This window comes from Strongylocentrotus purpuratus, unplaced genomic scaffold, assembly GCF_000002235.5.
Source record: "Strongylocentrotus purpuratus isolate Spur 01 unplaced genomic scaffold, Spur_5.0 spur5_scaffold_9, whole genome shotgun sequence".
In the NCBI taxonomy this organism is placed as follows: domain Eukaryota; kingdom Metazoa; phylum Echinodermata; class Echinoidea; order Camarodonta; family Strongylocentrotidae; genus Strongylocentrotus; species Strongylocentrotus purpuratus.
In genome coordinates this window covers 14,964,095-14,976,569 of record NW_022145615.1, presented here as the reverse complement: position 1 = coordinate 14,976,569, position 12,475 = coordinate 14,964,095, and the positions used below count along the sequence as shown (strand labels likewise).

The window sequence follows — 12,475 nt, the reverse complement described above, 5'->3', positions numbered from 1 at the left end:
TTAAGAAGGTACTCACAGGTATGGTGTTGCACAAACACCGACTCAGTGCGACATCTTTTTTTCCTCCGATTATCAATTTAATTTTCTTTCGAAACTAAACAAATTTGCTGCATCTTTTTCTGCACTGGAAAGGGGATCGTGATTTCTAAAGTCATTCTCCAGTGCACATACTGAGATGTGTTGTGTCCACACTGTACAGTCCCCTAAGATTGGGCAAGATTGACTTTAAGAACATATGTTGGGTTTCAGATAATATTTCCGAATTCTATAGACAAACAAATGAAACAATACATGTTTAGAAGGCCTATATATTAGAGGCCGATGGTATTTAACAAAACAAAATACTATCGAATCCGGAGTAATCGGACATGCAATGATAAAAAATGAACTATAAGCATTTTTTTTTTGTGTGGAAAGTTTGTATATGTTATGATTTGATTTCTTAATAAACACATAAATAAAATAAAAAGCAATGGAATATATTATCGTAGTTTCTCGGTGTTAAAACAATGATGAAAATTGGATAAGAAGATGAATTAAAAGAATAGAATATAAAACCCTATAAGTAGAGTGACACCCCTTGGCTATATTATGGGGGAATGATGTGCAAATATTAGCCGTAACAATTACTAACCACACCCTCTCTCTCTCTCTCTCTCTCTCTCTCAGCTCTCCGGCTCTCTCTCGTCTCTCTCTCTCTCTCTCTCTCTCTCTCTCTCTCTCTCTCTCTCTCTCAGTTCTCTCGATCTCTCCCCTCTCTCTCTCTCTCTCTCTCTCTCTCTCTCTCTCCTCGCTCTATTTCTCTCTCTCACCCTCAGGCTCTCTCTCTCTCTCCCTTTCTCTCTCAGTTCTCTCTCTCTCTCTCTCTCTCTCTCTCTCTCTCTCTCTCTCTCTCTCTCTCTCTCAGTTCTCTCGATCTCCCACCTCTTTCTCTCTGACTCTCACTTAGTTACTAGATTTGATAAGCATTGATCCAATAATATTTTTACATTCAATTATAAACATGATACAAATATACAGACATTTATATCCATGTAACAACAAAAGATCAAAGAAGAAATCAAATATGGATCATCCGGAATAGAAAACATCAGCGATCGCCAAACTTACCCCCCCCCCCCCCTACTCCAGAAGAAAAACAACAGATTTCAGTAAGCGTTCTATCATCCGCTAAACTGCTTAAATATAGGAATATTTTCTAAAATTTCTGAAATTAAGCGCCATTTTTCACTGTGCCTATCTAGTTTTGTTGCGTCTTTCAGTAAACTTTCCTATACCGTCTGAAAATATTCAACATATCCAAAATGATGGACGTTGGGCATGATTCTGTATTCCTGCACCTAACGATATATTGCTTTCCTAACAAAAGCAGGAAATTAATTACGTTTCTTACTTTGACAAGCTTGGTCAGGACAAAACCAACTGGGAGAGAGAGTTCCGGAACTGAAGCTCTGCTTGGGCGTAACCAAAACTGTTCGATTAAACTTTACATGAAACAAAACAAAAAAAATATACGAAACTGTTCATTTAAACGTTTAGCAAAGTCCAAACAAAAATCATATTTCTATATATGATTACAGTTATTTTTATGTGTCGTCGATACAGAAAATCTATACAAATATTGATCATACTTACCGCGGCTCACATCAGAACGTGGAAACGTCTCTCCATGTTTTCTGAGTAATCACCACCAGCCTCTATAATTTTATAGCCATCCTTTGATGATGATGATTCAAATGATTGAAGAATAAGAATCGCAACCCCACTAAAAAAAATCTCTCTTCATCCTTCCCCAACTCCTTTCTCTCCTCTCCCCTCTCGACAAAGATAGGACCATAATTTCTCTTGATAGATTTTTAAAAATGTTGAAGAGATATAATAATTTCATCCTTTTTAATATTCCCATGAATAGAAACAAAGCTGATTTGCATTATACGCGTATTTCTGCGATATATTATTATGGATCATGACGCCTGTTCACATGGGTGTCGATCCTTACGTAATACCTATTGTTCGGGGGGGGGGGGAGTGAAAGCAGGCGCGGATCCAGGATTTCTAAGGGGAGGGGGCCCAACTTTGTTATTTTTTTTGCTCCCGAAAATTTGAAAATCGCGCCGGCCGAAAAGTCGCTCAGTGGGGGGTGGGGGGGGGGGGGGGTACAGAGCACAATATTTTTTTCTTTTTCTTTTTCCGACCAAAAATTCGCTCAGTGGGGGGGGGGGGGGGGGGTGAGCACATTTTTTTTTTTTGATCCTCAAAAAAAAATTCAATTTGCACCCCCCCCCCCCTTGAGCGCCAGGGGGGGGGGCCAACCCCCCCAAAAAGGTAAAAATCACGTGATTTTACATGATTTTTTTCTCAAGGGGGGGGGCCCGGGCCCTCGGCCCCCCCCCCCCTGGATCCGCCACTGGGTGAAAGATCATCCCCCCTGAACAATAGGTATCAATTACAGATCGACACCCATGCCTGTTCATGCAAGCATAGATATCTAGGCCTAAGGCAATTCAGTTCAGGGGGCCGAATAGCTCCCAGAGATAAAAAGAGATGTAAAGTTCTGAGGGCAAATATATCTGTGCGGAGAAAACAAACTCCAGAATCAAGTCCACGCCCTTTACACAGGTACAGCACATCATTTGGTTATGCAGTATAGTAATTGTCAGTATTTTCCGTGTCACGAGCTGTATATAACAACTCTAGATGCTGAACAGGCGTTGATGAGTATCACCATGGAAGTAGAAATAGAAGAAAAGAATAAGAAACATTCTCAACTATCTCAGTCATTTTCATGAACATTCTCCTTCAGTGATATGATCATGAATAACTTTCAAGTTTATTCAGTTCCGAACTGCATAAATCCAGTGTGTATATTAAATCAATGATTTCACTGCAATTTTTTTGCATACTTTCAGTCTTGTTCTTGTAAAGAAAAAACGCAACAAAAATTAGATTCCATGACATTTGCTCCGGCGACAATTGCTCCGCTGTAAATTTCATACACTAATCGAATGGCTAACTTCAACCCTGGATTCAACACTATACCCTACCCTAAACCTAACCCTAAACCTAACATAGAACCCTATTGAAACCCTAACCCTAACCCTACATCTTAGACGAAATAAAGCCCGGAGCAATTGTCGCAGGAGCAAATGTCGTGTCACCCAAAAATTACACTTTCTCAATTAGGTTTCATGTGTATGCTATTTCTTTCTAAATCATGATATAATATAATGTACTACACTTTACTTTAGCCTAGTACTTCTGGGTTTCTCGTAATATTATGGACCAGTTTCTATCAAACATAGCATTCTCTAGATTTTCAACTTCCATACAGTCATGTAGGCCTACTACATCATTTAACAAACCGCATGTCTCCCCCTCCCTGCAATTGGTTTCTACACTGACCCAGCAACTACACCATACACTCTAGATTCAAATAGTGTATTTCAGTCTAAATATTCAGTTTTCACGTTGCCATCATAAACAACTATCATGGCGGACGGAGGAGGGTCGGGAAATCCGACATCCCGTCTAAATAACAAGAAGTCTTTTGAATATAAAATGTCAAAGAAGGTTTCGGAGCTTACACAGGTTGTTCATATGCTGTTTTCTCGAAATCACGAGAGAGAGGTAGAGTTGGAATCGACAAAAGAAGCCTACGAGCAAGAGATTTTAAACGTGATCGCGGACGCGAAAAAACGGATCGAAGCCCTTGAACACGATTTAGCAGAAGCGAAAAGAAAGGCGCAAACGAATGCCATTAGCATTGAGCAGGACTATGGCAAAAAATTGAATGAATATAAGGAAAAGAGTGAAAAACATTTTTTGGAAATTCGAGAAAAGAATGCAGCACTTTTGAAGGAGATAGCAAGTCTCAAAGAGGATATTGTCAAGTTAGAGAATGAAGTGGAGATCAATAAAGAGAAGGCCATGAAGGCTCATTTTATGACAAGTAGATCTACAGATCAATCTGGAGTAAATAGTGTTGACCTTGAGGTGACATCCCCAAGACCAAACGGAGCATCAGATCCTGCAGACCTTAATAAACTCAAAGAAGAACTGAAGGTCAAAGAAATAGAAAATGAAAATTTGAAACACATGGTTGCAATGAATGTTCAAACACAAAGGGAGGGTGACAAAGCAATTGCACAGTTCAAAAAGGATTTAGATAAAACTGAGAGCGAGCTGAGGTTGAGAATTTCTAAACTAATAGAAGATGCAACTCATTCAAATAAAGCCAAGGAGATGGCACAGAAGAAGAGTAAGATGCTGGAAACGGACATTAAACATCTGAAAACGAAGCTGCAGGATAAAAAGAAGGAAACTGCATCCAATGAAACAAAACAAAGGCGGAGCAGTGATGGAAGCTCAATAGTGTCTAGATCATCAGGATCATCAAAAAGTCTATCTGAAGTGTCAAGCGTGAGTCCTTTCAAGCGATCAAGTGTTAATGTTTTTAGTTTCAGCATGATTGATATATGAAATCAGATATTTACTTTACTTTTTACTTTACTTTAATCCAGAGATGCTATAGGAATATGCCTGTTCATCGATCGCAGATGTCTTCTTCAGTGGTTATAGGGTCTACATTATCCTTGCCAAGTGAGAAAGGACACAAACGTGTGCAAAATTGCAATATCAGTTTATACAGCTTATAGGCTCATACTAGACAAGATCATGGTTTTAAGGCCAGTATTTGTCTAGTCTATTCTTAAAAAGTGCCTTTTTTTCTAACACTTAAATTTTATCTCACCTTGTGAATTGAATCGAGACATGATATCAATTAATATGAAGATGATGTAATTTTGTTTTCCTATACCAATTTTTATGGCAGGATTCCCAAGAAGAAATTGAGAGGCTACGGAAGGAGATTAAATGGTACCGTATGGAGCTTAGCAATAGAGAAGGAAATTTCAATCGTATGTTTGCAGACTCCAATCCAATTAGGCTAGGAGGAATGACGGTAGCAGGACCAAGTCTTGCAATGGCCAGACCTAGGCCTGACCAATCAGTCATGGTATGGATAATACTTGCCTTATATTTGTACGAGTGGTTGTTTAACTTGTTTTTGTGCATTTCTGGGGAACTTTTTTTTTCCCTCTCATACTTGTCATGTATCACATCCTCATTATTTTCTCATTCAATTATGTTCTTCTAATTTCTTCTTTCTTTCTTCTATTTATTTTCCTGCTCTGTACATGTAGATGTATACTCCACTATGGTTCTTATTGATGATATAGTTTTTATACTGATATTATTCAATTCACTTACATGTATTATAGTATACACATGAGAGATATATATCATATACTTACTGTTTGCAATATCAGTTAAAACGGCAAAGAAGGTGTATGGTATTGGATATCATATATGATTTTATGGTGTTATCTTATTCTAAATATTTGAGAACTAACTTATTTTCTGAATCATTTTTTAATGTATATTTTTAATTAATAGCTGAAATAATCAAGTATCAATTAAAGTATTTTCACACCAAATGAAATTTGCATCTTTTTCATGCTCTTTTGATGGAGCTCATTGTTATCGAGGAAAAATTGTGCAACTACTCATTTAATTGAGTGCTAATTACATCATTCATCAGTTATCTGCAGTAACATAAACTGCAATTGTTTTGCTTTCCTTTGACATCTAATGATAATATTCCTATGTCCAGGTTTCTTGGAACCTTGTCACATGCATAGAATCTGAACGTAGTGTGTTTACAATCAAACACAAACTAAGATGATATATAATACTCCCCATTCTAAGGCAATTATCTCTTTATTTGTATGTTGTACTTTGTCACGTCCTTGTAATCTGATACTTACATAATCTTTAATCATATATCTTCTTTAGGTCGGCCACGTATAAAACCATTAAATGGTCACTTCCTTTCTGGCTGCTATCTATCAAGCAACTTTTATATTGTTGTACCAATGTATATATATGTATTTTATTCTTTTCATGTAACAATTTATATTTCTAAGTCTGTATGTTACTTTTTAATTGCTTTGGTGAAATAAATTGAATTCAATTAATGGAATCAACTTTTTTGTTTTGTTTTGGTGGTTCAGACAACGTCTGGATCACTCTCCTCTCGTTCTGAAGATGGATCGCACAAATCCAGGTCACTACCTAACCGATTACCAACCCTAGGTATGGATGGGAGGCAGAGAGAACGCAACAAACCAGGTCAAAACTCAAAGGGAGCAGGGGTCAAAGGGTCATCGTCATCAGTTAAGGAGAAGAATACAGTCAAGAGTATAAGTGGATATAGCTGATTAGAAGTAAAGATATCTTCTTCATATTCTTTTTGTTGTTACTCCATGTTTCTATATCACCATCAGGCAACTTTTATGAAGGTAACACTTTGTGAATGACTCTTCAGTTCTGCAGGAATATTTCTGATAAACATGATTTTAATAGCCCACCTTTGATAGATTTTAGCATATATATGTATATATGAGAGTAAGTGTTTTACTCTATAGATAGATAATTGCCTTACTTTTCTAATGATTTTATTCAATTCCTTAAGGAAAATGGAACGTTAGATTTCATGTATGGTTTGTAAAGATTATTTAGCTGAGAACTAGAAGGGCATTACCTCATATTTCCACCTACAGTTAACACCTTTCTGGCTCTCGGCAGAGGATTTTGTAAGATACACTGTATGTTTCTTACATTTCTTTGATCTCACAAAGTCAAGTCTTGAAATCTTTTGTCATACGTGTAAGTAACCCAATGTAGGCCATAGCCAGTATTAATATGAAAAGTATAAAAACATGCAAAACTTCTTCTGGCATTTTCTAGGCGTACTAACATTTACTTTTGTTTTTAAAGTTGAAAAGGATACATACAGTAAGTAACATGTATATAACTTGAATTCTCTTCATTTTCCCTGGGCTTTGCTCAACAGTAACTGTCCTAGACATTGGACATAAACAGCTGCATTTGGAAATTGACAATGGAATGTATGAAAAGTTCAGTTTTGCCACTTGCTGCATTAAATGCAAAAACAATATTTCCTCAAATGGACATGATATTTTGAAAGTATTGAAGCTATGTTTGTATATTCTTAATCCTTTGACTAGTTCCCCCAGCTTTATAAAACATCCTGTGCAGGCATGCACTTGGTTAAGCATATTTTCAATTGAAATTAGGCTTTCCCAATATTATGATTTTCATTTCCTGGATAATTTCATGAGATGTGTCCCATACAACAGACTTTATTTCATCTCCTGTTGTAGTAGATCTATAATCTGTGGAAGTCAAAACGCTAAAACATTTGCTAATGAGGACTACCTTTATTATCACTTGACTTCTTTACTCTTTGAACTGTTACCTGAACAAACATGTAGTTCATGTTGTTTCTTTTCATTCTTATGTTTGTGATGCATGAAGAATAGAATAATTAAAAATATATTTCATGTACCCATGAGAGAGATCTTGAATCTAACACAGAAGTATTGAGTATAATTATGTGAGAGTAAGTCAAATTGATTCTCTGATTATGATGAAATGCAATTTGGGATTAGTGCAGTATTTTTATGATGTTAACAAATGTAAAACTTATGAGGTATATTTTCTATGAAATATCAAATAAATGTTTTTTGTAATTTTGAGCTCTGAAAGATGCACATCAATTTATTTAAAAAAATAAGAAATTGCTAGCATTATAATGATTTCCTGTGTGTGTGTGATTGCATAACAGTTTTAACGGGGAAATTGTGCAAGGAATTTAATCAAATGTGATTTGAAAGTTTGTGTTGAGTGTTTGATTATTGTGGTGTCTAATGATTTAACAATATCATTCCTTTGATAAATTTGTAATTAAAGTAGTTACCTGTGTTCTTATGTCTTAGTGACCATCAGCAATGATCTTAGTCATTCTTCTATCATAGGCCACATCTTAGGTTGAAGAGTTAGTTTTAATCAATGCAACCAACTTTTATCAGCTTTGGTCTTCCCCAGGTTCATCAGTATTTAAAAGCAGCTTGCATTTTCCTTAAGGAAAATTATAGAAAAGTATTACTATAAATTAGTATAATCATATTTAACTTTACAGACATTCCAGTACTTAATTTAATTTGCATTGTTTTTATGTTCATCTGTGTTTTCTCCATAACAGTATAAATGAAAATCATTATTATCATACACCGTAGTTAAGAAGTTGCCAACAAGTGTAATAATCAAATAGAGGGTAAAACATATTTTTTAAATCAAATTCATTTCTATTTTTGGAAAAATCGTTCATAAGGATGTGTGTGATTATATTTTGTAGATAAATGATCGTTATGGATGAATATATATTATTAAAAACAATAATGTACATGTTTGAACTGTCTTATTGTCAGAAAGCATTTGTAAACATCTGTGTGTGAGATTGTTGGTTCAAGTTGCGGAGTTGCTTTTGCACCAAGGGCATTTAAAATCACATATTACATTACGCATCATAACATCATCAAATACAATGCATAAAAACTACAAAAATAGTGATGTGATCAAGGGAGTTAAGAAGAATTTTTTTATTTAAAACAGTTCCTTTGAGAAATCAGTATATGTATTTCCGTTGTTGCTGACATGGTAACATACTATAACTAAACTCAAAATCAAAACATCTTATCAACAGTATGGTGTACAAAAAGGAAATATCAAACATTTGGTTCAATGATTTGTATTTTGTGATTTTTAATGGTAATTGATGTAGCTTTGCTATGAAGGGTAATTTCACTCAAATACATTTACCTCGTTTGGGGTGTTTTTTTTTAAACAATCAGAGAATTGAAGCAGGAGTGGATTCATGATTCTGTAAATTGGTGGGATTACAGTTATGAGAAATTGTGACAAGCAAGTAAAAGACTATAACAGAAAACAGAGTGGGCAACACTGTTTTCTTGTATCATTTGATAACTTGAACATTGAGGTCTTGTTGAAGGGCTTTTATGAGATGAATCTTGACACTTTGGATTTAAATCACGATTTTTAAGCAAAGTATACACAATTTAATTCTTCTGAGGGAAATGCAAAGTGAAAATATGATAATGATTTGAAATAACAACCTTATAAATTTCAAATAATCCGTGGATTTACACAAGTTTTACTGTCATATATATATATATATATATATATATATATATATATATATATATATATATATATATATATATATATATATATATATATAGTTAACAACTTCATTATTTATACACTTACCAAGTTTTGTAATTGTTTAAGTATGTGAAAATTCAGTGATTTGTCTCGGTTTATATGTTTCTTGAGAATGTGACAAAGTAAAGCTTACATCTAAAAGTATTCAAAAAAGGCCCTTACTCGACCAGTGCACCTTTCATTCTGAAGTTACGAAAAATGATATAAAATTAGAATACACATTTATGAGCGTATTTTGAAGAACATTCATAAATACAAAATTCCATGACCTGTGAGCGAAAGAGCGCCATCAGCGGTATGCAGCAGAAAAATGAGGAAGCCGCAAATCAGCTTCCCCCAATTTTGTTCACACAAATAACGTAATATTATGGATAAACTAGTAGTCTACTTTGGTAATGGGACTGTTGGGACATGACATATGCATTTACACATTTACATATAAAATATAAGAATAACGAAATGAGAAAAAAATCTAGAAAGAAAGAAGAAGAGACAGGAGAAGAAGAAAAAGAAGATATACCCCTAAAAAAAACCTAACAGCAGGTTTGATTATGATTATCTATAAATTTATATATATTCCATAACAACTTACAGAGGGTGTAAGTCCAATTATTATATTATCCCCACCCTTCCTCTGTTTATAACATTCCGGGATACGCCACTGGTTAAAGGCCCTTGCTCGATTTTGTAACAATATTTCTCTTTACAGAAACATCACAAATTTCGGACGAATGAGTAACTGTTAAAAATGGTCCAACTATGAAAACAAAACCATTGGCCCCAGCTGTCATTTTGGCTGCATTCATTAACAAAACGTTCTTTTTGTTGCTGAAGTACACAGTACAATGTTATCATGGTTATATAAAATAAATCATTAAAGTTGACCTTGCCCTAAGAGATCTGCCACAAAGTCTCTATCAAATAATTACAAGACTGTTTAATGAGCAGTAGGCCTACTAAGCCTCTATTCGGTGTTAATTAAAAAGATAATGAGAACCGTGACAAAATTATCTCGGAGAGTCCCCTTTGCATGAAACTCATTATGATACTCTGACTACGGCTTCCCTTATTCAGGGGATGATTTTCTTCTTCTTTGTTGCGGGCATTTGAAATCAATCGAGTAAACTATCTTGAGAAAAGCGGAAAGATTAAAAAGCAACTAATCCATTCCACATTAAACTTAATATTTGCTATTTTAAATCTCTAGAATTCGCAAATTTACATTTCTGTGAGGGTGCAAGGGATCCCGTCCCTATAATTTTTAAGTCAAGATTAAGATATTACATTGCAAACAAGACGTTGTACATCTAGAAGTAGACATGGGAGGGGCTTCATTCCTCCCGCCACTCTATAGAATAAGAAATATGGAGTTGTAAAATTCCCAGCTTATCCTACAAAAATCGAATTAGTTTAAAAGAGAAATAAAAGATAAGACTTTGTACAAACATTCCGGGTGGTATAGGCCAATGCATGGGATAGTGTGATCCCCCCCCCCCCCGAAAATGCCCCATTTTAATAAAAAAAACAAAAACAACAAGAACAACATCCTACAGTGTGTAAAACGTCGTTTTTTATTGATAAAATGGTTCTCACAATATGCATTTTGGCCGCCAAGGGTTCGGAATATTCCATGAAGATTTACAATATTTTGTCGATCAGTAATGTAAAAGAACTTGAGGTCCTCAAATTCACAAGTTTGCTCAGGCTGACAAAACCTTTTAAAAGTTTTATGACATAAAATTTGAGTGTGATAATTCCTGACAGCTCTTGTGCGCCCCTCCCTTCCAAAATGTGACACTTTCTTACTTTTTATTGCAAAAGATTAAGGTCAATAATAGTTGTAGCGTATGGGCGGCCTGTATGACTTAGAGTCCTTATCTTCTTTTCGATACTGGTTTTCCCAATTACTTAGCCCCATCATTTATATTTATTTTACTTATACTTTTGTTCTTCTAAAACGCACTATAAGGCACATGTATGATGATCCTCGCTCACTTACCCCCCCCCCCCCTCACCCTCTCTCTCTCTCTCTCCCCCCCCCCCCCCTCTCTCTCTCTCTCTCTCTCTCTCTTTCTCTCTCTTTCTCTCTCTTTCTCTCTCTTTTCTTTTTTGGTAATATTATAGGATGGGAGTGAATGGCTCCGTTGGTTTAGCATTTTATTATTATTATTATTATTTATCCGGTCAAACACAAAGAAAATCATTGAATACAAAACAAGAGTACATTTTGAAAAGAGTCGGGATGACGGTAAAGAAAAATATTAACTAAATAACTGTAACCCGAAGGTCTTCTTTTCCAATCCATGTGACTTTACAGAAATGGTAACAATAAAATGGTGAGGAATAACAGTTATGAATCACTGTGTAATCAACAATAGTCATAGACAAAATACAATTATTCAAAAAAAGCTTAACACTCCCCCCCCCCCCCACCCCAACAAGAAAGAGGGAAATGAAGCTTTGTGTACATGTATATAGCACTAGGAAGGAAAAAAAGATGAATACATGCACTCAAATCCGACATTTAATTAAAACAAATAAAAAGATCAACATCAGCTTGCTTCGTCCCGGTATCAGATCTGTGTCAATCAATTTGAATGCAAGTGATTTTTCTTCATCAATATCGATGTTCTATTAATTGATCATTGTAAATGTAATATTTTGACTTATTTTGAGCATAGGCATCGCTTGTTGTGCGTCTTGCTCTAACTTTAAAAAACTGAATCCTTGAAAGGCAAAAAAAGGGCGAGCAGAGTCGCAGATCCAGGTTTACTTAATATATTATGTAGGGGTGCCAACAAAATAGAGGGGTACACGCAATATAATCCTAGTATGCCTCAAACGTGCATGACAAAATGAATGGGGCACCTCCTCTCGATCAGCCACAGAGACGATGGGATACTAATAGCGAGTAATATAAGAAGTGCAAAATAATTTTTCAAATGAAAATATATACAGGGCATCTTAAGAACAAACTATTTAGCAGTGAAGGATGACAGTTCAGACATTTTAACAACAGACAACCACATACCCTCAATATTTGGAGGTACTCGTCAAAGGCGAGAAAAGGGAGCATGGGATTATAATGAGCGATATTTGGCAGGTTTTAAAACGTTTATCCTTGAACTTAGTTGGATTCTGTGCCAATCGTTATTGGTCCTATTAATATATTTCTGTAGGCCTATTTTTATTATAACAAATAATTTAATGTTGATAATCATTGATACCGGTCAAAATGAAGAAGAGAACTCCCATGGATTTTTTTTATTGGTTTTAATTATATATAAAACTAGCATATAGAAATAGATAT

The 12,475-nt window shown here is 35.2% G+C and overlaps 1 protein-coding gene across 1 annotated transcript; it reads left to right on the top strand.

Moving 5' to 3' along the window:
• The first annotated feature begins 3,455 nt into the window (after nucleotides 1–3,455).
• Nucleotides 3,456–8,365, top strand: LOC100892358 (uncharacterized protein PF11_0207). The gene is made up of 3 exons (XM_003730924.3): nucleotides 3,456–4,419; nucleotides 4,832–5,014; nucleotides 6,072–8,365. The coding sequence occupies exons 1-3, from the start codon at nucleotides 3,490–3,492 to the stop codon at nucleotides 6,276–6,278; spliced, it is 1,320 nt and encodes a 439-aa protein (XP_003730972.3). The 5' UTR covers nucleotides 3,456–3,489; the 3' UTR covers nucleotides 6,279–8,365.
• The last annotated feature ends 4,110 nt before the right edge of the window (nucleotides 8,366–12,475 follow it).